The 26,019-nt window shown below is 48.5% G+C and overlaps 1 protein-coding gene across 4 annotated transcripts; it reads right to left on the bottom strand.

Moving 5' to 3' along the window:
- Positions 1–679: 679 nt before the first annotated feature.
- Positions 680–25,855, bottom strand: NUDC (nuclear distribution C, dynein complex regulator). 4 transcript variants are annotated; one of them, XM_054498882.1, is made up of 9 exons: positions 24,605–25,855; positions 22,354–22,431; positions 5,407–5,610; positions 5,249–5,314; positions 4,293–4,412; positions 4,004–4,198; positions 1,607–1,690; positions 1,394–1,512; positions 680–947 (listed from the first exon to the last, which is right to left on the bottom strand). In XM_054498882.1, the coding sequence occupies exons 1-9, from the start codon at positions 24,683–24,685 to the stop codon at positions 896–898; spliced, it is 999 nt and encodes a 332-aa protein (XP_054354857.1). In that variant the 5' UTR covers positions 24,686–25,855; the 3' UTR covers positions 680–895. The 4 variants fall into 4 exon arrangements, with proteins under 4 accessions (XP_054354857.1, XP_054354853.1, XP_063523371.1 ...); XM_054498878.1 differs by having other exon boundaries at positions 4,293–4,415; XM_063667301.1 differs by lacking the exon at positions 24,605–25,855 and adding an exon at positions 23,764–24,511.
- Between the last annotated feature and the right edge of the window lie 164 nt (positions 25,856–26,019).

Raw genomic sequence — 26,019 nt, forward strand, 5'->3', positions numbered from 1 at the left:
ACACTATAGTCTCTAGTTTGAAGAATACTTGATTCACGGCTAGAGGGCAGACCCGCTGCAGTGGGAAGTAAAAATCAGATCAACAAGTCCAGCGGTCTTAAAACTCTGCTGGGTTATGTGCCCCTTTGAGAATCTGACATGTGTTCTGGTCTCTGTAGCCAGAAAAACTCAACCTTTGCTCAGAAACATACATAGACTAAAAGCCTTGTTTTATTTATTTATTTTTTTGGGATGGAGTCTCTGTCACCCAGGCTGGAGTGCAGTGGTGCAATCTCAGCTCACTGCAACCTCCGCCTCCCAGGTTCAAGCGATTCTCCTGCCTCAGCCTCCCGAGTAGCTGGGATTACAGGTGTGCACCACCACACCTGGCTAATTTTTTTTATTTTTAGTAGAGACTGGGTTTCTCCATGTTGGCCAAACTGGTCTCAAACTCCTGACGTCAGGTGATCTGCCCCCCTCAGCCTCCCAAAGTGCTGGGATTACAGGCGTGAACCACCACACCCAGCCAAGCCTTGTTTTAATCTTCAAGTAATGAGAAACTGAGGCCCAGAGAGGGGCAAGGATTTGCCCTAGGTCACATGGCAGAATCTGGGCTAGAAGCCAAACTCCCAGTTCCCAGCAGCAGCCGTAAGAGGCCTGTGCCCCAGAGAAAGGCCAGAGGCAAGAGAGGACACAGAAGGAGCTGGGCAAATCGTTTTAATGTGTAACAGTAGACCAACTGGGGAGGATAAGGTCCCATGCCCCAGCCTTTCTCCTGATGCCCTGGGACCTGTGTGCCTGGGCCAGTCCCATGCCTGCCCCAAGCCCTGAGGCCCACAAGTCCCAGAGAAGAGTGGGAAAGAAAGTTGGGTGGTTGCAGCTCAGCCCCAAGGGTTCAGGAAGGCAAAAACAGGAGCTAGTTGAATTTAGCCTTGGAAAAATCCATCTCCGGATGCTGATCCATGAACCTGGAGAAAGGGAAGCAAGAAAATGAAACAGCTCATCCTTCTCTTCTAAAGCTGTCCCTTCTCCCAGCACCCCCGTGTCAAGTCTAATCTCTTCAGACCTCAGCAACACCAAGCCAGGCTGGGCAGGAGCAGGGCTCAGGGTATCTGAGACCCATTTGAGTCCCAAGGCTGGAAGCTGAGGCGCCAACCCTGGCATTGTTTTCCTGTAGGTGGCAATGACCGCCTGTTACCCCTTCCCTCCTATCATGTGCCATGAGCTGGCCTTGCCCTCAAGATGACCTCAGCAAGTGACAAGAGTAGGCAAGCCAAAGCCATAAAGCTATAAACATGGCTGGAAAGGGGGCAGGGCAGCTCCTGAGGCAGCTCAGTGATCCACTCACTGCTGTCACTGAAGTCTAAGCCCCCAGGCACCCACCGTCCCCCAACCCCATCTCTGAATTGCTCACTTCTTCAGAATCTCCTGTTTCTTCTGTTCGTCTGAAGTTGGCAGCCCCATGGACTTCTGTCGCTGGTCATACATCATCTTTTCCACCATGCTGCGAGTCTCACTGTCTAGGTCTGACAGCTGAGGGCAGGCAGTGACAGGAATTGGTGAAGCTCTGGAAACAGTGAGGACCCTCACCTTCCTGCTGAAGCTCCCCCAACCAGCCAGGGCTCACCTTGGAATTCTCGGGGTTAATCTTCTTGGTGTTGATCTCAGGGTCACTGGACACCAAGCGGCTCCACCACTCCATCTTATTGATCTGTAAAGAGAACAACCAGAGGGTGGGAGGTGGCCTGTTCTGTGCACCAGGAATCACCCCTTAACCCTTTCAAACCAAACTCTCTCCCATCCACATCCTGCACCTGAGACCGTTGCAGGCCTACACTGGGTCCAGAGGTACAAGACTCTGCCCTTCCTGCAGTTACGGGAGACACAGAGGCAAAGAGTTATAAATCAGTGTGATAAGGGAAAGAAGAAAGCAGAAAGGGAGATATTCATCCAGGGTGGAGGGAGAAAAGTTTGAAAGTGACACTTGGGCTGAGCCTTAAGACACAAAGCAGTATTCCAGATTTAAAATGTGAAGGAAATAAATATATATATTTTTCTGAGATGGAGTCTTGCTCTTCTTGTCCAGGCTGGAGTGCTGTGGCACCATCTCGGCTCACTGCAACCTCTGCCTCCCAGGTTCAAGCAATTCTCCGGCCTCAGCCTCCCGAGTAACTGGGATTATAGGCATGCACCACCACACCCGGCTAATTTTTGTATTTTTAGTAGAGACGGGGCTTCACCATATTGGGCCAGGCTGGTCTCAAACTCCTGACCTCAGGTGATCTGCCTGCCTCAGCCTCCCAAAGTGCTGGGATTACAGGCGTGAGCCGCCATGTGCAGTGGTGCAGTCTCAGCTCACTGCAACCTCCGCCACCTGGGTTCCAGCCATTCTCCTGCCTCAGACTCCCAAGTAGCTGGGATTACAGGAGCCCACCACCATGCCCAGCTAATTTTTTTGTATTTTTAATAGAGATGGGGTTTGCCATCTTGGCCAGACTGGTCTCAAACTCCTGAACTCGTGATCTGCCCACCTCAGCCTCCCAAAGCGCTAGGATTATAGGCATGAGCTACCACGCCCAGCCAGAAAAAGTTTTTAAGCAGGGAAGTGCCAGGTGCGGTGGCTCCTACCTGTAATCCCAACACTGTGGGAAGCCAAGGCAGGAAGATCCCTTGAGCCCAGGAGTTTCAGACCGGCCTGGGCAACATGAGACCCTGTTTACAAAAAACATTTAAAAATTAGCCAGGTAGGGTGGCGCTCACAGTTACTCAGGAAGCTGAGGTGGGAGGGTCATTTGAGCCCGGGAGGTCAAGGCTGCAGTAAGCCATCATTGCGCCACTGCATTCCAGCCTGGGTGAGAACAAGACCCTGTCTCAAAAAAATAAAAAATAAATTTAAAAGGCAGGGAAAGGACCAGGCACAGTAGCTCACGCCTGTAATCCCAGCACTTTGGGAGGCCGAGGTGGGCGAATCACAAGGTCAGGGGATCGAGACCATCCTGGCTAACACGGTGAAACCCTATCTCTACTAAAAAATAGAAAAAAAAAATACAGGCATGGTGGCGGGCACCTGTAGTCCCAGCTACTCTGGAGGCTGAAGCAGGAGAATGGCGTGAACCCAAGAGGCAGAGCTTGCAGTGAGCCGAGATCGTGCCACTGCACTCCAGCCTGGGCGACAAAGCAAGTGCAGAGGCATGGAGGGGTGAGTGAGGGCAGCCAGTGCCAGTCGGGCAGGCTGGGACAGGGTCTTATGTGCCCTGGGAAGTTCTCCTCAGACCCTTGGCCCTTTTCAGACCACCTTTATTTACTGATCTCTGTGTCCCACCTCTCTGTAAAGGCAGTGAAGTTGAGAATGAAGGCTTCCTGAGGGCACAGATTTTCCTATGTTTTATTCACTGTTCTCTTTCCAGCACTTAGAACAAGAACAGCACCAGGCACAGAGTAGGTGTTCAAGTATTTGATGAATTGAATGCATGTACAAACCTAGTGAAAAAGAAGTGGCTTTAGAACCTAAGACTTTCAATTCTGATTCCACCCCTTCCCAGAGGTAGGAGCTTGGGTAAATCAACGAGCTCTTTCCCTGACTCAAGGCTGTTATCTCAGTACTTTGGGAGGTCGAGGTGTTAAGATCACTTGAGGCCAGGAGTTCAAGACCAGCCTGGGAAATATAGTGAGACCCCCCCCCCACCATCTCTACAAAAAAAATTAATAACAAAAATTAGCCGAGCGTGGTGGTGTACACCTGTAGTCTTAGCTACTCAGGAGGATGAGGCAAGAGAATTGCTTGGGCCCAAGAGTTCAAGGCTGCAGTGAGCTAAGAAAGTGTTACTGCACTCCAGCCTGGGCAACAGAGTGAGACCTTGTCTTTAAGAAAATAAAATAGGGACAGATCTACTTTAAATAGTGTTGTCATGGGGATTAAGATACTCCCACAATGCCCCCAGCACGGCTCCTGAGTAAAATAAGCACACATCCTCCCTTCTCCTTCCATCAACACCCCAGGCTAGAAGGGCTGGGCCTCACATACCTTCTCCAGATGCACAGTCACCACCTTGCCGTCTTCAATGAGCCACGAGCTCTCCTCCACCTTCACTTCGTTGTAGAGCTCCCCATCGATGATCGCTGGCTGCCCCTTGAGCCCCACCCGGAGGTGCCGCCGCTGGATGTCCACCACCACGTCCTTCCCTTTCAGCCGGAAGTTCACACGGAAAGGGACTGCCAGCTGCATAGGGCAGAGGCAGTCAGAAGAGGCCACTAAGTGCTGCTGGTACCCCAGGCTGGCTCCCTAAGCTTCACCTCTGGTCCCTGACACTCACGTCCAGCTCCGACAGGGTCTGGGTCCAGCGGTAATTGGGCAGGTCTGCCCCGTTGCCTAGGTTGGGCTTCAGTTTTCCTTTGTCCTTCTCATCTTCCTCCTCCTCATCTTCCTCAGTCTCCTGCTTACAATCAAGGACACTCAGCTACTTACTTGACAGACAAGACACAGATTGAACCCTCACTGGGCCAAGCCCAGGGCTAGCACTCGGCATACAGCCACAAAAGAAAACAGACCTGGTCCCTGCCCACTCCACAGAGGGGCAAGGCCCCCAAGCCTTGGTCCACTGGGAACCAGGTAAAACTTGGTTTTGATCTCAGTCTGAGAGGAGCTCAGACTATTATACCATGTGACAAAGGATATGGCTGGGCCCACAGAACCCAGCCAACCTCAGATGGGACCTGTAATAGGCACCGCCCTCTCTGGCTATTGGGTTTTCTTGCCATAAATGGGTTAAGGCCAGTCGGTTTTTATTTTATTTTTTTGGGGATGGAGTCTTGCTCTGTTGCCCAGGGTGGAGTGCAGTGGCGCGATCTCGGCTCATGGCAACTTCCGCCTTCCGGGTTCAAGCAATTCTCTGCCTCAGCCTCCCAAGTAGCTGGGATTACAGGCGCCGGCCACCACGCCTGGCTAATTTTTGTATTTTTAGTAGAGATGGGGTTTCACCTCTTGGCCAAGTTGGTCTTGAACTCCTGACCTCGTGATTTACCCACCTCAGCCTCCCAAAGTGCTAGGATTACAGGTGTGAGCCACCGTGCCTGGCAGGTTTTTATTTTTTTAACCTGGATCCTTTAGTTCAATGTCTCTGAGTGTGATCTTAAAGTACGGGGAAGATTCCCAAAGCCAGGAGGCGAGGGAATAGAATAAGGAAGGGTATTTCAGTGAAAGCAGTAGGCAGGAGATTTCTTGTAAGTTCCAAGCTCCTGGCTCATCCCAAGTCCCTGCAGTCCATCTCACCTGCTTCCCTGGGGAGTCAAGGCTGCCGTTCTTGAGCTGGGCCTCATGATTCTCTGCATCCTTTTTCTGGGGCAAAGAGCACAGCAGTTGGCAACAGGACCCCACTGCTCAGTGCCGGTGGGGATCTGAGGGGTGGAGAAGGGAAGCCCACCCTTCACCTGGTCAATCTCTAGCTGCAGCCTCTCTGCCTCTTCATCAGTTAGCTCCTTGATCTGGGGCCCTGAGGTCTCTGACTTCGCTTCCTTGGCCAGTCTGGCCGCCCGCTCCGCCTTCTCCCGCCGCTCGGCCTCCTGCCGGGCTCTCTTCTCCCACCGGGTCTTCTGTGCCAGCTGATTGTGGTGGCTGAAAGTCTGTGTGATAAGCTGGAGAGGGAAGAAAGGCCATGAGTCATCAGAGCAGGGGACAGTGTCCCATAGCCTGGAGTCCAGTCCCACTCTCTACCTGCTGGGTACAAGGGCAAAGCACTGCACCCAGAAACTCGGTTTCCTCATCTGCAAAATGAGGAAAATACATCTATCTCAAAGGATCGTAATGACAATACCTGCAAAGCACCTGTCTCAATAAACTGGCTGTTTTAAAAAGTGATGCTTGGCCGGGCGCGGTGGCTCACACCTGTAATCCCAGCACTTTGGGAGGCTGAGGAGGGCGGATCACGAGGTCAAGACCATCCTGGCCAACATGGTGAAACCCTGTCTCTACCAAAAATACAAAAAAAAAAAAAAAAAAAAAAAAAATAGCTGGGCGTGGTGGCGGGGGCCTGTAATCCCAGCTACTCGAGAAGCTGAGGTGGGAGATCGCTTGAACCTGGGAGGCAGAGGTTGTAGTGAGCAGAGATCGTGCCACTGCACTCCAGCCTGGTGACAGAGCAAGACTCCATCTCAAAAAAAATTAATAATAATAAATAAAGGAATTGGAGACTAGTCTGGCCAACATGGTGAAACCCCGTCTCTACTAACAATACAAAAAAATTAGCCAGGCACGGTGGCGTGCGCCTGTAATCCCAGCTACTCAGGAGGCTGAGGCAGGGGAATTGCTTGAACCAGGGAGGTGGAGGTTGCAGTGAGCCGAGATCAGGCCACTGCACTCCAGCATGGGCAACAAAGCGAGACTCTGTCTCAAAAAAAAAAAAAACAAAAAAACCCCAAAAAAAGTGGTGCTGTTAAAAGTAAAAACTCAAGCCTCAGTCCCTCACAAGCCTTTCCTGAGTTCTCAGGCCCACTCATCTGACTAATCACTCTTACTCTTAGTGCATCCTGTCTCCAAGACCACAGTCCAGCTATGCAAGACTTGACACCACACCCAAAAAGGCCACGTTAGCAGAAAGCCAGGGAGCTTTCTTTTTTTTTTTTTTTTTTTTTTGAGATAGAGTTTCACTCTTGTTGCCCAGGCTCGAGTGCAGTGGCGTGATCTTGGCTCACTGCAACCTCTGCCTCCCGGGTTCAAGTGATTCTCCTGCCTTAGCCTCCCGAGTAGCTGGGATTATAGGCATGTGCCACCACACCTGGCTAATTTTGTATTTTTAGTAGAGATGGGGTTTCTCCATGTTGGTCAGGCTGGTCTCGAACTCCTAACCTCCAGTGATCCGCCTGCCTCGACCTCCCAAAGTGCTGGGATTATAGGTGTGAGCCACCGCGCCAGGTCAAAGCCAGGGAGCCTTCTTGAAGGAAGAGCCTGTTCACCCTCTCTCCAGCCAGCAAGCTATCAACTTCAAATCCCTTTTCTCCACTACACCTTCCCAGGAGGTTTCCACTCCAGGATGTGCTAGCCAGCCTCCCTGCTACCCAAGGGCAACCCTCCACCCATACTATTGCCACCTGTCATTATTTGGCTCCTGGCCTTAGACAAGTGAACAACTTTGACTCTTTCTAAGCCTGTTTCCTTATCCGTCATGAGGATTGAGTATGACAGCACAAATCAAGAGCCTAGTGAGGTCCACATCACAGGGTTCCCCTGACCTGCAGCATCAGCATCACCTGGAACCTGTTAGAAATGCTATATCTTAAGCCCCACTCCAGATCTACTGGATCAGAAATTCTGGGGTATGGCCAGGCAATCTGTATTTTTAACAAGCCCTCCTGGCCAATTTCCATGCATACTTCAAAGTCACACCTAGATTTGAGTTCCTGGTCTACTCTTACCTGTGTGACCCTGAGGTCATGTCTCTGTGCCTCTATCTTGTTATTATTATTTTTGAGGCAGGGTCTCACTCACCCACGCCGGAATGCATTCGACCTCCCTGGGCTAAGGTGATCCTCCCACTTCAGCCGCCCCAGTGGCTGGGACTATAGGTACATGCCACCATGCCTGGCTAATTTTTGTATTTTTTGTAGAGACAAGCCATGTTGCCCAGGCTGGTCTCAAACTCCTGGGTCAAGTGATCCACCTGCCTCATCTTCCCAAAGTTCTGGGATTACAAGTGTGAGCCATTATGCCTGGTCTATGTTATTATTTCTAAAAGCAGTCTTGGCCAGGTGTGGTGGCTCATGCCCGTAATCTAACACTTTGGGAGGCTGAGGCGGGCAGATCACCTGAGGTCAGGAGTTCTTGACCACCCTGGCCAACATGGTAAAACCCTGTCTCTACTAAAAATCCAAAAATGAGCCCGGTGTGGTGGCACACGCTGGTAGTCCCAGCTACCTGGGAGGCTGAGGTGGGAGAATCACTTGAACCCGGGAGGCAGAGGTTGCAGTGAGCAGAGATTGCGCCACCAGCCTGGGCAACAGAGCGAGACCCTGTCTCAAAATAAATAAAAGCAGTCTTGGCATGTGTTGTTCTTTGCCTAGAATGTCTCATCCCCATTCTCAGGTCACCTGGCAAACCAATTCATCCTCCATGACCAGTCAAGTGTCAAAGTTTCACCTCTGGCCAGGAACATACCCTTAGGACACTCAACTCAATGCCAACCCATACACAGTGTGCATGTACACACACACGCACATACCCCTAGAGGCCTTGCAGGGCACTCGCCATGTGATCAGTGGTCAATAAACCCTCTTTCAAGTTATCTCTAAGGCAGAACTGCAGGGAAAACTCTGCAGGGGCTCAAGGTCACAGAAGTCACCCACGGGCCTCCAGACCTGGGGTTCTGCTAAACGCCTTGTGGATTCTCACCCATGTGACACCAAATTCTCCTGCTGTGCCCAACCTCCCGTCCCATGCCACACCACAGTAGCTCCACACTCTACAAGGTTAAAGAACACCAAACGTACCCCCTAAACCACGAATTAAAATGGTAGGGGAGGCCATTCTGCTGTCAGTAGAAACAATAGGTCATAATTACGCCAGCAGAGGCTGTTCCACCACAGGGCCTCGGTCCCAAGTGCCTAATCAGAGAGACCTTGAACTAAAGGCATTTGCCAACCAGTGGCCAAAGGGAGGTGGGAGCAGGGCCCTCCCCTCTCCCAGCTCCACTGAATCATGTCACATCCCATTTGTACTGTTCCTTCCTAGCTCCTGGAGGTTAAGCAAGGGCAGAGCTAAACCAGCAGGCAGAGTCAAGGCCAATCACAACAGCCTCTGACCCATCCTCCCATCAGCTTGACCGAGGCCCAGCCTCAGACAGATAACCCCAGGGGTGTGGAAGCCTACCCAGAGGCTGTCACCGACTCAAGCTTCGGTCACTGGACACATCTTTGGGAACCACAGCCAACCAGGGTGGGGAGGGCTGGGCCTGCTCTAAATCCAAGCCTGTCGCTCTCCCTGAGAAGAGACCCAGGACAGTACAGGCATGTGCCACCATGCCAGCCTTCTCAAATACTTTTCAGAAGGCAGAAGAATGTTATGAAATAGCTGTTATTCAAATGCTAATCCAGGTCAGGCATGGGGGCTCCCATCTGTAATTCCAGCACTTTGGGAAGCAGAGGCAGACAGATCACTTGAGCCCAAGAGTTTGAAACCAGCCTGGGCAACATAGGAAGACCCTGTCTCTATAAAAAATACAAAAATTAGCTGAGTGTAGTGGTACGTGCCTGTAGTTCCAGCTACTCGAGAGACTGAGGTAGGGGGATTGCTTGAGCCTGGGAGGTCAAGACTCCAGTGAGCCATGATCACATCACTGCACTCCAGCCTGAGTGACAGAGCAAGACTCTGTCTCAAAAAAACAAACAAATAAATATAAATAAAAATAAATAAATAAAATGCTAGCGCACTGAGGAACTACATCTGTGCAAATAAATTTAAGTTTACCGGGTACAGTGGCTCATACCGGTAATCCCAGCACTTTGGAAAGGCCGAGGCGGGCAGATCGCTTGAGCTCAGGAGGTTAAGACCAGCCTGGGCAACATGGTGAGACCCCGTCTATACCAAAAATACGAAAATATTAGCCAGACACGGTGGCATATGCCTGCAGTCCCAGCTACTCGGGAGGCTAAGATGGAAGGACTGCTTGAGCCTGGGAGCCGGAAGTTGCTGTAAACTGAAGGTTACAGTGAGCTGAGATTGCGCCGCTGCACTACAACCTGCGTGAGAGTGAGAACCTGTCTCAAAACAAAAAACCCCCCTAAACAATGGGGTTTGGAGTTTCTAGGGTGGTGAACACATCAAGGTGTCGGGAGGGTGGCACACCCAGAGAGGGTATGGAGGCTCCAGGCCCCACCCCCATACCTAGCCCTACACAGCTATTTGGCTGTTCCTGAGTTATGTCTTTTATAATAAACCAGTAACAGTAAATAAAGCACTTTCCTAAGTTCTGAATCATTCTAGCAAATTATTAAACCTGAAAAGGTGGTCATGGCAAACCCCAGTTTACAGCTGGTTGGTCAGAAGTACACGAGGCAACTTGGAACTTATGACTGGTGTGTCAAGTGGGCGCTGTCTTATGGGACTAAGTCCTTAACCTGTGGAGTCTGCAGTAATTCTGAGAAGTTACGGTCAGAATTCAATTGAATTGTAGGATACCCAGTTGGTGTCCAGAGAACTGGAGAACCGGTCGTCGAGTGGTGGAAAAACCCCACACATATGGTGTCAGAACGGCTGTGAGTAAAAACCATTCTTAGGATGCAATACGCAAAATCCAGACTGTGGGAAACTTTGCCAGGACAAACAACCATTTATTCAAAAAACAAATTACAAGGAAAAAAGAGGTCTCTTGTGTTTTATTTTTTAAATCTTAAAATTTTTTTTTGTAGGCCAGGCAGGGTGACTCACGCCTGTAATCCCAGCGCTTCAGGAGGCCCAGGCGGGTGGATCACCTGAGGTCAGGATTTAGACCAATGGAGTTCGAGACCAGCCTGGCCAACATGGCGAAACCCTGCCTCTACCAAAAATACAAAAATTAGGCCGGGCTCAGTGGCTCACGCCTGTGATCCCAGCATTTTGGGAGGCCGAGGCAGGCGGATCACCTGAGGTCGGGAGTTCAAGACCAGCCTGACCAACATAGAGAAACCCTGTCTCTACTAAAAATACAAAAATTAGCCAGGCGTGGTGGCGCATACCTGTAATCCCAGCTACTTGGGAAGCTGAGGCACGAGAATTGCTTGAACCCAGGAGGCAGAGGTTGTGTGAGCCAAGATCAGGCCATTGTACTCCATCCTGAGCAACAACAGCGAAACTCTGTCTCAAAAAAAATTAGCCGGGCGTGGTGGTGGGTGCCTGTAATCCCAGCTACTTGGGAGGCTGAGGTAGGAGAACTGCTTGAACTCAGGAGGCAGAGGCTGCAGTGAGCCAAGATCATGCCACTGCACTCCCACCTCAGCACCAGAGACTCCAAGTCAAAAACAAAACATTTTTTTTTTGTAGAGATGGAGTCTCACTATATTACCCAGGCTGGTCTTCAACTCCTGGGCTCAAGTGATCCTACCACCTCAGCCTCCCAAAGTGCTGTGATTACAGGCCTGAGCCACTGTGCCTGACCCTTAATTTTTTGTTTTTGTCTTTGAGGTCTCTTAATCTACAGGTTTCTATCACCCAGTGTAATGTGTGAACCTTATTTGAATTAGGAATCAAACAACCGTAATCAAATAACCCAATAAAAAAGACAAATGTCTTGACTAGATGATATATGATATCATCTAGTTCTCTGTCCCCACCCAAATCTCATCTTGAATTGTAGTTCCCATAATCCCCACATGTCATGGGAAGGACCTGGTGGGGGGTAATCTGAATCATGGCGGTGGCTACCCCCATGCTGCTTTCTTGATAGTGCATTATCATGAGATCTGATGATTTTACAAGGGGCTTTTCCCCCTTTGCCTGGCACTTCTCCTTCCTGCCACCTTGTGAAGGTGGTGCCTGCTTCCCCTTCACCTTCCACCCTGACTGTAAGTTTCCTAAGGCTTCCTCAGCCATGCAGAACTATGAGTCAATTAAACCTCTTTCCTGGCCAGGTGTGGTGGCTCATGCCTGTAATCCCAACACTTTGGGAGGCGGGGGAGGGGGGCGGAGGGGCGTGGAACACCTGAGGTCAGGAGTTCGAGACCAGCCTGGCCAACATAGTGAAACCCTGTCTCTACTAAAAATACAAAAATTAGCCAGGCGTGGTGTCAGGCACCTGTAATCCCAGCTACTCGGGAGGCTGAGGCAGGAGAATCGCTTGAACCCAGGAGGCAGAGGTTGCAGTGAGCTGAGATCGCCCCACTGCACTCCAGCCCAGGTGACAGAGACAGACTCTGTCTCAAAAGAAAAAAAACAAAAAACAAAAACAAAAAAACCTCTGTCCTGGCCGGGCGCGGTGGCTCATGCCTGTAATCCCAGCACTTTGGGAGGCCGAGGCGAGTGGATCACGAGGCCAGGAGATCGAGACCATCCTGGCTAACACGGTGAAACCCCGTCTTTACTAAAAACACAAAAAATTAGCCGGGCATGGTGGGGAGTGCCTGTAGTCCCAGCTACTCAAGGCTGAGGCAGGAGAATGGCGTCAACCCGGGAGGCGGAGCTTGCAGTGAGCCCACATCGCGCCACTGCACTCCAGCGTGGGCAACAGAGCAAGACTCCATCTCAAAAAAAAAAATAATAATAATAATAATAATAACCTCTGTCCTTTATAAATTACCCAGTCTTGGGTAGTTCTTCACAGCAGCATGAGAACGAAGTAATACCTTGTCACAGATGAGCTTTGGACTGGGACTTATGGGTTAATGCAGAAATGAATTAAGACTTTGTGGGGCTGTTGGAAGGGCATGATTATGTTTTGAAATGTGAAGACATGAGATTTGGGGGGAGACCAGGGGCAGAATGATACCGTTTGGCTCTGTTTCCCCACCCAAATCTCACCTTGAATTGTAATTCCCACATGTCAAAGGCAGTACCAGGTGGAGGTAATTGAATCACCGGGGTGGTTTCCCCCATGCTGTTCTCATGATACGAGTGAGTTCTCACAAGATCTGATGGTTTTATTAGCATCTGGCATTTCCTCTGCTGGCACTCATTCTCTCTCCTGCCAATCTGTGAAGAAATGCCTTCTTCCATGATTTTAAGTTTCCTGAGGCCTCCCCAGTCATGCAGAACTCTGAGTCAATTAAACCTCTTTTCCTTCTTCTTTTTTTTCTTTTTTGAGACGGAGTCTCGCTCTCTCGACAGGCTGGAGTGCCATGGCGCAATCTCGACTCACTGCAACCTCTGCCTCCCGGGTTTAAGCGATTCTCTTGCCTCAGCCTCCTAAGTAGCTGGGAATACAGGCGCACGTCACCACACCCAGCTAATTTTTGTATTTTTAGTAGAGCTGGGGTTTCACCGTGTTGGCCAGGATGTTCTTGATCTCCTGACCTCGTGATCCGCCCACCTTGGCCACCCAAAGTGGTGGGATTACAGGCGTGAGCCACCGTGCCCAGCCGTAAACCTCTTTTCTTTATAAATTACCCAGTCTAGGGTACTTCTTCATAGCAGCATAAGAACAGACTAATACAGAACCCTCATGTACCATTAGTGATAGTGTCAAATGGTGCATCTGCTATGGAAAAGATCATAGCATTTCCTCAAAAAACTAAAAACTGGCTGGATGCAGTGGCTCACACCTGTAATCCCAGCACTTTGGGAGGCCGAGGTGGGTGGATCACCTGAGGTCAGGAGTTCGAGACCAACCTGGCCAACATGGTGAAACCCTGTCTCCACTAGAAATACAAAAATTAGCCAGGTGTGGTGGCAGGTGCCTGTAATCCCAGCTACTCAGGAAGCTGAGGCAGGAGAATCACTTGAACCCAGGAGGCAGAGGTTGCAGTGAGCCGAGATTGCATCACTGCACTCCAGCCTGGGCAACAAGAGTAATACTCTGTCTTAAAAACAAACAAACAAAAAACAAAACAAAACAAAAAAACTACCATATGATCCAATAGATTACACTGCCGAGTAATACCTACAAGAATTGAAAATAGAATCTCAAAGATTTGTGCATCTATGTTCACAAAAGCACTATGCACAATAACCAAGGGGTGAAAGCAACCCAAAAGTCCATCAACAGAAGAATAGATTTAAAAAAAAAAAAATTGTGGCCAGGCGCGGTGGCTCAAGCCTGTATCCCAGCTCTTTGGGAGGCCGAGCCAGGCAGATCACGAAGTCAAGAGTTCAAGACCAGCCTGGGCAATATGGTACAATCCCGACTCTAATAAAAATACAAAAATTAGCCGGGTGTGGTGACGTGTGCCTGTAGTCCCAGCTACTCGGGAGGCTGAGGTTGCAGTGAGCCAAGATCGTGCCACTGCACTCCAGCCTGGGCAACAAACAGAGCAAGACTTGTCTCAAAAAAAAAAAAAAAAAAAAAAAAAAAAAAAAAAAAATTGTGATATATACATATAATGGAATATTATTCAGCCTTAAAGGGGATGGAAATCCTGTCACATGCTACAATGTGGATAAATCTGTGGACGCTACATTAAATGAAATAAGCCAGTCACAAAGAGATACATATTGTATGATTCCATTTATATGAAGTATCTACAGTAGACAACCTAGACAGAAAATAGAACAGCAGCTACCAGGAGGTAGGGAAAGGAACAAAGCAAAGTTGTTTAAGGGGTACAGGGTTTCAGTTCCCTAAGATGCAAAGAGGTCTTACAAATATGTTTCATAGTGTAAGTTCACTTAACACTACTGAACTGTACACTTAAAAATGGCTAACATGGGCCAGCACAGTGGCTCACATCTGTTATCCTAGCACTTTGGGAGGCCAAGTCAGGCAGATCACTTGAGCCCTGGAGTTAGAGACCAGCCTGGGCAACATGGTAAAACCTCATCTCTACAAAAAAAATAGAAAAATTAGCTGGGGGCCGGGCGCAGTGGCTCACACTTGTAATCCCAGCACTTTGGGAAGTTGAGGCGGGAGGATCATGCGGTCAGGAGTTCAAGACAGGTCTGACTGACATGGTGAAACCTCATCTCTACTAAAAATACAATAATTAGCCGGGCATGGTTGTGCGCACCTGTAATCCCAGCTACTCAGGAGGCTGAGGCAGGAGAATCGCTTGAACCCGGGAGGCAGAGGTTGCAGTGAGCTAAGGTCACACCACTATACTCCAGCCTGGGCAACAGAGCTGAGACTCTGTCTCAAAAAAAAAAAAAAAGAAAAAGAAAAATTAGCTGGGCATGATGGCACTGGAGTCCAAGCTACTTAAGAGGCTAAAGTGGGAGGATCACCTGAGCCTTGGGGAGCTCAAGGTAAATAGTGATCATGCCACTGCACTCCAGTGGGTGACAGAGTGAGACTCTGTCTCAGAAAAATAAATAAATAAATAAAATAAAAATTAAAAAAAGGGCCAAGCGTGGTGGCTCACACCTATAATCCCAACATTTTGGGAGGCCAAGATGGGCGGATCACAAGGTCAAGAGTTCAAGACCAGCCTGGCCAATGTTAGTGAAACCCTGTCTCTACTAAAAATACAAAAATTAGCCAGGCGTGGTGGTGGGCACGTGTAGTCCCAGCTACTTGGGAGGCTGAGGCAAGAGAAATCTCTTTTTTTTTTGAGACAGTGTCTCGTTCTGTCGCCAGGCTGGAGTGCAGCAGCGATCTTGGCTCACTGCAACCTCCGACTCCTGGGTTCAAGTGATTATCCTCCCTCAGCCTCCCAAGTAGCTGGGATTATAGGAGAGTGCCACTATGCCCGGCTAATTTTTGTATTTTTTGTAGAGACAGGGTTTCACCGTGTTGGCCAGGATAGTCTCGATCTCCTGACCTCGTGATCCACCCACCTCGGCCTCCCAAACTGCTGGGATTAGAGGTGTGAGCCACTGCGCCCAACCAGCACGAGAAATCTCTTGAACCGGGAGGCACAGGTTGCAGTGAGCCGAAATGGTCCCACTGCACTCCAACCTGGGCGAAAAAACGGGACTCTACCTGAAAAAAAAAAAAAAAAAAAAAAAAAAAAAGGCCAGGTACAGTGGTTCATGCCTGTAATCCCAGCACTTTGGGAGGCTGAGGCAGGCAGATCACCTGAGGTCAGGAGTTCGAGATCAGCCTGGCCAACATGGTAAAACCCCATCTCTACTAAAAATACAAATATTAGCCAGGCGTGGTGGCACACGCCTGTAATCCCAGCTACTCGGGAGGCTGAGGTGGGAGAACTGCTGGAACCTGGGAGGCAGAGGTTGCAGTGAGCCGAGATGGCGCCACTGCACTCCAGGCTGGGCAACAGAGCGAGACTCTGTCTCAAACAAACAAACATACAAACAAAAAAAAAACAAAACAAAGGTTAAGAGGGTAAATTTTATGATGTGCTTTTTACCACACTTTTTTTCTGAGACAGAGTCTCGCTCTGTGGCCCAGGCTGGAGTGTAATGGCGTGATCTCGGCTCACTGCAACCTCTGTCTCCCAAGTTCAAGCAATTCTCCCACCTCAGCTTCTCGAGTAGCTGGGATTACAGGCCCCTGCCACCATGCCCAGCTAATTTTTGCATTTTTAGTAGAGACGAGGTTTCACCATTTGGCCAGGCTGGTCTCAAACTCCTGACCTCAGGTGATCTGCCCACCTCGGCCTTCCAAAGTGCTGGGATTACAGGCATGAGCCACTGTGCCCAGCCCACTTTTTTTTTTTTTTTTTGAGACAGGGTCTAGCTCTGTTGCCCAGGATGGATTACAGTGCTGTTTTTCATGGTTCACTGCAGCCTCAAACGCCTGGGCTCCAGAGATCCTCCCACCTTGGTCTGCAGAGTAGCTGCGACTACAGGCTTGTGCCACCACTCTTGGCTATGATTTTCTATTTTTTGTACAGATATGCTCTATGTTGGACCAGGCTGGTCTTGAACACCTGGCCTCAAGTGATCCCTCCACCTCAGCCCATATTTTTTTAAAAAACAAAAGAGCTGGGTACAATGGCGGCCGCAAAGGCGGGTAGGTCGCTTGAGATCAGAATCAGAAATTCGAGACCTGCTTGGGCAAGATGGTAAAACCCCCACTCTACAAAAAATACAAAAATTAGCTGGGTGTGGTGGGGCACGCCTATACTCCCAGTTACTCAGGAGGCTGAGGTGAGAGGATGACCTGAGCCTAGTGGTCATGGCTGCAGTGAATCATGATCACACTACTGGACACCATCCAGGCTGGGCAGCAGAGCAAGACCCTGTCTCAAAACAAAACAAAACACAATAGTAAGAGAGCACTGAGGGAAATCAGAACACTGACTGGATGTGGATCTCTGGTAATATTTAAAGAATTGGTATGCTTTTTTGAAGAAGGTAATACCATTACAGTTATATTTTTTGTTGTTGTTGTTTTTGTTTTTGAGATGGAGTTTCACTCGTTGCCCAGGGTGGAGTGCAGTGGTGCGATCTCGACTCACTGCAACCTCCGCCTCCTGGGTTCACGTGATTCTCCTGCCTCAGCCTCCCTAGTAGCTGGGATTACAGGCGCCTACCACCACGCCCGGCTAATTTTTGTATTTTTAGTAGGGACAGGGTTTCACTATATTGGCCAGGCTGGTCTCTAACTCCTGACCTCAGGTGATCCACTCGCCTCAGCTTCCCAAAGTGCTGGGATTACAGGCATGAGCCACCGTGCCCGGCCTTACAGTTATGTTTTGAAACAGTAACTTTTCTTTTAGATAGTCACATAATATTTACTCATCAAAAAATATGCCTTCAATTATATGTAAGTCGAATGCAATAGGGCAGTCCCACCGTAGCCACGAAGATTCGTTCCAGGACCACTCCCCAACACTAATTTCCGAGGATGCTCAAGTCCCTTATATAAAATGGCATTTTATTTGCATATAACCTACATGCATCCTCCTGTATACTCTCAATCATCTCTAGATTACCTAATACCTAATACAATGTTAAGTGCTATGGATGTAAGTAATTAGATTGTATTTTTTTAATTTGTTTTTTGTTTTTTTCAGGTGGGGTCTTACTATGTTGTCCAGGCTGATCTCAAATTCCCAGGCTCAAGCCATCCTCCCATCTCAGCCACCCAAGTAGCTGGGATTACAGGTGTGCGTCACCATGTCGGGCTTAATTCATATTATTTTTTATTATTGTACTGTCATTTAAAAAAATTTTTTTTCCCAAATATTTTCCATCAGTGGTTGGTTAAGCTCATGGATGCAGAGCCCACGGATACAAAGGATCAACTGTATTTGTCCTTTTGTGACCAGCTTATTTCATATAACATGATGTCCTCCAAGGTACATCCATGTAGCAATGGACAGGATTTCTTTCCCTTTTAAGGCAGAAAAACATCCCGGAATATGTCTATACCACTCCATCCATTCACCTGCTGATGGAGCCTTTGGTTCTTTCCACCTTTTGGCTATTTTGAACAAGGCTGCTGTGAACACGGGTGTGCAAATAAATCCTCCTTCTAATTCTTTTGGTTATATACCCACAAGCATGACTGCTGGAACATACGATAGTTCTATTCTTTAATTTTTTGAGAAACCGCCATAACATTTTCCATAGCAGATGCACCATTTGACATTCCCTCCAACAGTGTACAAGGGTTCCAGTTTCTCCCTATCTTTGTCAACACTTGTTATTTTGTTTTTTCTTTTAACAGATGCCATCCTAACAGATGTGAAATAGTATCTCATTGTGGGTTTTGTTTTGGAAACAAAGTCCTGCTCTGTCACCCAGACTGGAGCATAGTGACACAATCATGGCTCACTGCAGCCTCAACCTCCCAGGCTCAAGCAATCCTCCTACCTCAGCCTCCTGAGTGGTTGGGACTAGAGGCGTGCGCCACAAGGCCTGGCTAATTTTTATTTATGAGTTCCTAAATATGAAATTCACAATTAAATGTTATTTTTCCTCTGCACTGCATATTTTCTCATCATCTAGTGTTCTTCAATTGACTTAAATGTCTTTTACCATTTACAAATTTTCAGCATCTGAAAAGGCAAACAGCTATCTCTTCTTTTATAGCTTCCAGTTTTCTAACGTTGAAGTCTCCCCCACATAAGACTACAGTTTCCTAGCTTTCCTTACAGGATTTTTCTTATCAGTATTTTTATAGAGTACGACAGATGGCAAATTTTGTTTAACCAAAAAAAATCCATGTAGCAGCATGACTTATTAAATCATGCTTTGCCTAATGAACTGAATTACCACAGCAGACACATTAAATCCTCATAAATGCTAGACTTCATTTCAAGATTCTCTATTCTGCTTCACCGGTCCATTTCTTTCTTCTTCCATCAATACCATACTGATTAGATCACTATGGCTGTATTCAAGTCTACAATTCCTAGCCCCAAAAGCTATAAAAACTAAAAGTGCTTTTGTATTTTTTGGTAAGTTTGCGGCATGAGGTATTTACAGCCTTCATTTCTTCCACTTGGTATCTATATTGATATATATTTCTCTGCAGAAATATTAATGTGTTTTGTTGCAGGATGCAGCTCCTGGCCTGGGATTAGATTATTGTATGTAATGCACATTATATGCACCGTATTGCCTTCCTGAAATCCAAATAATTTTTAAATACCAAAACACATGTGGCCCCAAGGGATTCTGAAGTGGATTGTGGTCTTTTGCCTTTTTTTAAATCCTCGTAACATCCTTGTAAGGTAAGGACTACTGCCACTTACAGTTAAGAAAAATTAGGGGCCGGGCGCGGTGGCTCATGTCTGTAATCCCAGCACTTTGAGGGGCCAAGGCGGGCAGATCACGAGCTCAGGAGTTCGAGACCAACCTGACCAACATGGTGAAACCCCGGCTCTACTAAAAATACGAAAATTAGCCAGGCATAGTGGCAGGCGCCTGTAATCCCAGCTACTCAGAAGGCTGAGGCAGGAGAATCGCTTGAACCTGGGAGGCGGGGATTGCAGTAAGCTGAGATCGCTCCACTGCCCTCCTGCCTAGGTCATAGAGCAAGACTCCATCTCAAAAAAAAAAAAAAAAAAAGAAAAAAGAAAAAGAAAAATTAGGTAGTCCCAGCACTTTGCGAGGCTAAGGCGGCTGGATCACGCCACTGTGCTCCAGCTGGGACAACAGAGGAAGACCCTGACAGACACAGACACAGACACACACACACACACACACACACACACACACACGGTTCATCTCTCTCCCTTCTTACAGCTGTTCACCCTTCATATCTGAAGCATCACTTCCTCACAAAGTCTTCTCTGAGCCCCCAACCTAGGTTAGTTTTATGTTCCCAGGGCTTCTGCCCCAACACCCACTACTTTTTCACTGCTTGTTTTTTTTTATTTTGGCTACACTGTGAGATCCATGAAAACAAAGAACAGATCTGTATTCACCTCTGCAATCCCAAAGGGTTTGATATAGCACCTAACATAATCCGAAGTGTTAAGTGTTCAATAAACGTTCATTAAAAAAGTAGGCCGGGTGCAGTGGCTCACGCCTGTAATCCCAGCACTTTGGGAGGCTGAGGCTGGGGGATCACCTGAGGTCAGGAGTTTGAGAACAGCCTAACCAACATGGCGAAACCCGTCTCTACTAAAAATACAAAATTAGCCAGGCATGGTGGTGCATGCCTATAATCCCACCTACTTAGGAGGCTGAGGCAGAAGTTGCAGTGGGCTGAGATCGCGCCATTGCACTCCAGCCTGGGCAACAAGCATGAAACTCCATGTCAAAAAAAAAAAAGAAAAAATAAATGACTAGTCCCAAAAGCTATAAAAACTAAAACTGCTTTTGTATTTTCTTGTAAGTTTGCGGCATGAGGTTTTACAGGTAGTCTGGCCCACAGAAAAGCCAGAGGTGTTAGTGACAATACAGAAAGAATATCTGAGCTAGAAGGGGTCTACTTTCTCCCATTTTACAGATGTAAAGATGGAGAGAACCAGAGCATTGCTGGGAACTCGACTAGGAGACATAGCTAGACCAAGAACCTGTGACTCCTACTGTTATGTAATGTGTCTATGACAGAGTGGCCTCAGACCTTCAGGACACATTAAAGAGTTTACCAACTTGTTAGAATCCTGAAGCCACAGAAAACGGTTTGCAAAGAACGTCTCCTTCTTATTATGTCTCTTATTTATGTCTATTATAAAGATAATGGCGCCGGGCGTGGTGGCTCACGCCTGTAATCCCAGCTCAGGAGGCTGAGCACAATAATTGCTTGAACCCAAGAGGCAGCCATTGCAGTGAGCCAAGATCGCACCATTGCACTCCAGCCAAAAACGGGACTCCATCTCAAAAAAAAAAAAAAAAAAAAAAAGAAAAAAGAAAAAAGAAAAAAAAAAAACAAGGCTGGGCGTGGTGGCTCACATCTGTAATCCCAGCACTTTGGGAGGCCGAGGCAGGCGGATCACCTGAGGTCGGGAGTTCAAGACCAGCCTGGCCAACATGGTGAAACCCTGTCTCTACTAAAAATACAAATATTATCCAGGCGTGGTGGTGCATGCCTGTAATCCCAGCTACTCGGGAGGCTGAGGCAGGAGAATTGCTTGAACGCAGAAGGCGGAGGTTGTGGTGAGCCGAGATCATGCCATTGCACTGCAGCCTGGGCAACAGAGTGAAACTCTGTCTCAAAAAAAAAAAAAAATCCTCATGATATAACAATTTTCAAAAGTATAATTACAACCTTAAGGAATCAGAAAGAAGTTCAAGGTCTCAGAATCAATACTACAAAACAGAAATCCTTAAACTCTGAGTCACAGCATCTGGGAAGACATGGCTCTGAGTATTTCTAAATTTATTTCTAAGCATCAGTTTCTAACATTTGCCCAGTCTCATCTCCTAGGTAAGTAGTTAAAACCTCCTCAGGCCGGGTGCAGTGGCTCACACCTGTACTCCCAGCGCTTTAGGAGGCTGAGGTGGGTGGATCACTTGAGGTCAGGGGTTTGAGACCAGCCTGGCCAATATGATGAAACCTCATCGCTACTAAAAATACAAAAATTAGCCAGGCATGGTGGTGCCTGCCTGTAGTCCCAGTTATGTGGGAGGCTGAGGCACAAGAATCACTTAAACCCAGGAGGCAGAGGTTGCAGTGAGCCGAGATTATGCCACTGCACTCCAGCCTGCACAACAGAATGAGACTCCATTTCAAAAAATAAAATAAAATAAAATAAATAAAAGTAAAAATAAAACCTCCTGGCCGGGCACGGTGGCTTATACCTGTAATCTCAGCACTCTGGGAGGCCGAGGTGGGTGGATCATGAGGTCAGGAGTTCGAGACCAGCCTGGCCAATATGGTGAAACCTCGTCTCTATCAAAATACAAAAATTAGCCAGGTGTGGTGGTGGGCGCCTGTAATCCCACCTACTCGGGAGGCTGAGGCAGGAGAATTGCTGGAACCCAGGAGGCGAAAGTTGCAGTGAGCTGACATTGCGCCACTGCGCTCCAGCTTGGGTGACAGACCAAGACTCTGTCTCAGAAAATAAATAAATAAATAAAACCTCCTCATTGGAAAAGGAACTGAGAGGCACTGTGTCGGGGCAGAGGACAGGTTTACAACAGACTGGTTTCAACCCTGGTTCTCCCACAGCTCAGCTCAAGACTTTGGATAAGGTGCAAAACTCCCTTGAGCCAATTTCCTCAATGGGGATAGTTAACACCTGCCCCTCTTGTAGAACTGCAAAAATCATGGGAAATAAGGTAGATGGAGCGCTGAGCAAGGAGTGGAGCTTGAAGAAATGACAGCTTCCTTCCCTTCCCCAATTCCTCACCTTTGGCATTTCGCTTCTGCTGAAAGTTACTATTATGCCAAAGGAAGGCCAGGTGAGCTTTTCTTCTGAAGAGACAGAGCCGCCCAAAGGACAGTGGTTTCCAACACTTACCTTCTCTGCCATCCCTTCTTCTCCTCCAATGAAAAAGTCTGTTTTGCGTCGAAGGAAGCTGAAGAAGGTGTTCACAAGCTGAAAGAGGGGGAGAAGATTAAAGGTGTAGAGCTGCATTTGGGAGCCCTTCAACTGTACACAAGTCAACTTCTTTTGTCTAGGCGGGAACTTGGGACTTGACTATTTTTCCTCTGAGCCTCCCAATTGAGGAGACATCTCCCCAGCAGGTTCTCTTAGTCACTTCCACCATGAAGCAGATTTCTCATATCCTCTGTGTGTGTGTGTGTGTGTGTGTGCGCGCCTTTCACTTTCCTTGTGATGCTAGAAGCAGCCTAAGCGTATGGAACACTCCTCTGCATCCAGGGCATGAAAAGCCTAGGCCCAGCTTTCCTCTCCAGAAAGTAAAAAGCCTATCAAGACACTGGCTCACACCTGTAATCCCAGTACTTCAGGAGGCTCAGGTGGGCGGATCACTTGAGGTCAGGAATTCAAGACCAACCTGGCCAACATGGTGAAACCTCATCTCTACTAAAAACACAAAAATTAGCCAGATTACAGGTGGTGGGCACCTGTAATCCCAGCTACTTGGGAGGCTGAGGCAGGAGAATCCCTTGAACCCAGGAAGCAGAGGTTGCAGTGAGCCAAGATCGTGCCACCGCACTCCAACCTGGGTGACAGAGTGAGACTCTGTCTAAACAAAAAAAAGACACTGGCTAAGTTACTGGGTCAAAGCAAGAAGGAGGAGAGCAAATGAAGCCACTTCAAAGGAGGATAAGATGGATTAACTCTGGCTGGAGTACAAGTGCAGCCAACGGTTTGAGTATCAGATGGACATATATTACCTTTTGACTTTGCAGAAGTTTCTTAACTCTGTACAACAGGAATAAGATGCAGTACCTATTTCTAGGGACCTGGTGAGGATCATGAGGTCATGGAGGTGAGGCCTTTAGCAATGTATGTATGGCACAGAGCAAGAGACCCACTGGCAGAGGGTAAACACCTTACAAATAGGAAGCATGAACCATGGCTTAGTCTGTCTGCCACCTGCAATGCTGGGCACCAGACATGGCTAAAGGTACATGCTCAGTAAAATTCTTGCTGAATAAAACAATCTAGTGGTGACCTAAGGTCAGCACACACAAGCCTTTTATTTGCCCAAGAGTGGGTCTAAATCTGATGCTAGAACATATCTCAATGGTTTCCATTCTTGCTTCTAGACACTTTTTCAATTTGCTCAAAAATGAACTCGCTCCCAAATCCAGTTTTGTGTCAACAGCTTAGAGGAATGGAGACAGGAAGGCTTTTCACACTTGCAAATGAGAAACACTCTCCCCACCACAAAGGGCTTAGAAGTCCTTGGTCACCAGACACCTAGGTTATATAGGAATAGAAAGTTCAATGGAAACCTACCTCCAGTAAGACACAATCAGCCATGGACTCTGGGAAGCACACTGACCTGTCTAGGTGAGGACCATGTTGCATGATCTAGGCAAATCCCTGCCACTTCTCTGGCTCTGAGAATGAGAGTTCTGATCCTGACAGACTTTTCTACCTCTAACTTTGCGTTTGTTCCAAAAAAACCAACTCCAGAATCTGTAACAGTTCGCCCTTATTGTTGAGTGTGAGACACACATCAATCACACGACAAATACTTGTTGAATGAAAAAGCCTTATTACTGAGAACTTATAGTTCTTCACTACTCTCCGGAAACCGGTATTCGCAGCTGTCTCACAGACAAGGAAACTCAGGCTTGGAGAGATGTAAAGGTTCCAAGTTAGTAGATGGTGGAAACTAATCGTGAACACAGGCCTCCTATTCCCCCATCCAAGGCCTAACAAGACCACACGCTAACATCACCCCGCGCCCCTACCACACACATTCGACGGCTCGCCCCAAGCCTTGGTGGATCCAAATCACGATATTTGGGACGGTTCTTACTAAGGGATGCTCCTCGGAAGCCGCCATCAAAGTGGAAACGGGGGTGGGGGCATATGTGAAACTAAAGGGGGATCCTAAGCTCAGGGACGCGATAATTTGCTACTACTGAGGGGCACCGGGGGCCCGGGACTGATGCGAACCGGGTGAGACCTCCTGGCGGGTGGCCAGGCCGGAAGCTGGGCGCGGTGAGAACGTGGCGGCATCCCAGAAGCCCGCGAGCCGCTGGGGTGGGTCTCAGCCCTCGAAGACAGAGAAGGGCGGAAGGAGCGTGGCCAGGGCCGCCGGGTGGGCCGACGCCGCGCGGGCCGTTACCTCCTGCACGCCGCCCTCGTGCTGCTGAGCCATGGCCAGCAACATGCCGTCGAACCGCTCCTCCTCCTGCTCTCCGCCCATCGCGCCGGCTCCGATCCACAGCCCGAGCTCTGCACTCTAGTCCCGCGCTCTCTACCCTCCTTCAGGTCCCGCCGGGCCCAACGACTCTAGTCGTCCGCCTTCCGCAGCGGAGCCGGAAACACGCACGCGCGCGGCCGCCCAGGCCCGCCTCCTCCTCCTCTCTTCCCGCCTTCCTCCCGGTTTGCGGCCATTGACCGTGCGGCAAGCAACCCGCTTCGCCGACCATTGGTCGACATTCTGAGCCAATCAACAAGCGCGTCCACGAAGCGGTGGGCGGAGCCATGGGCCCGAGAGTTTGGCGTGAGTTGCTATGGTCACCCGATGCCGTGGAGACTTCTAGAAAGCCCTGGACTCAAATCTGGCAGGGTTGGAAGTTTAAAAGGGACAAGTTTTGCCCCTCTCCCTTGCTAGTGACCCCCCCAGCGTGTAGAACAGTGAAGCTGAAAGTAGCCTTACTCATCTCTTCCAATCCTAGAAGGGACTTACCACAGGACAGCCTCTTCCTCATCGACCTCACTACGTACTTGACTAGGGCCAGCTTCATGGGAGTACAAATTGCAGTCGCATAGCACCCAGGCTTAGAAAGGCTCCACGCTTGATTTCATGCTCTTCTGTTGTAGTCTTGAAATTCTTAATAATTTTGGAATAAGGAGCCCTACAGTTTCATTTTGCACTGGGCCCAGGAAATTATGACAGGTGCTGAAATTGACCTTCACTTCTGTTAATGTGGAGACAGGACCCAGCCATCCAAGCTAATCCCTCCACTTGTGCAATGAATCTCATCATCTTAGTCTTTTCAGGAACTCTATCCCTGTTAATTATCCCTTTTTTTAGCTTCTGCATCACAAATATCTTTCTTCTTCCCTTCAATTTACAAACACGCTTTAATGTCTTTTTGTTTGTTTTTAGAGACGGGGTTCTCGCATTGTCACCCAAGCTGGAGTGCAGTGGCGCCATCATGGCTTACGGCAGCCTTGAACTCCTGGACTCAAGCCATCCTCCCCACTTCAGCCTCCAGAGTAGCTGGGACTACAGGCTCACACCACCACGCCCTGCTATTTTTTTTTTTTTTTTTTTTGGTAGAGATGGAGTCTGTGTTGCCCAGGCTAAGTCTCAAACTCCTGGTCTCAAGCACTCCTCCTGTCTCAGCCTCTCAAAGTGCTGGGATTATAGGTGTGAGCCACCATGCCCAGCCCTGTTTTTATATTATTATTCCATGACCCCACTTTCTTCTGCTGCTACCTCTCCAATTTTCAGCTCTCATTTGCAGCAAACTTGTTTGCTTGTTTTTCTACTCCCTCACCTTCCATCTCTCTACAGTTTATTCTAGTCTA

This window comes from Pongo pygmaeus, chromosome 1 (assembly GCF_028885625.2).
Source record: "Pongo pygmaeus isolate AG05252 chromosome 1, NHGRI_mPonPyg2-v2.0_pri, whole genome shotgun sequence".
NCBI classification, from domain to species: Eukaryota; Metazoa; Chordata; class Mammalia; order Primates; family Hominidae; genus Pongo; species Pongo pygmaeus.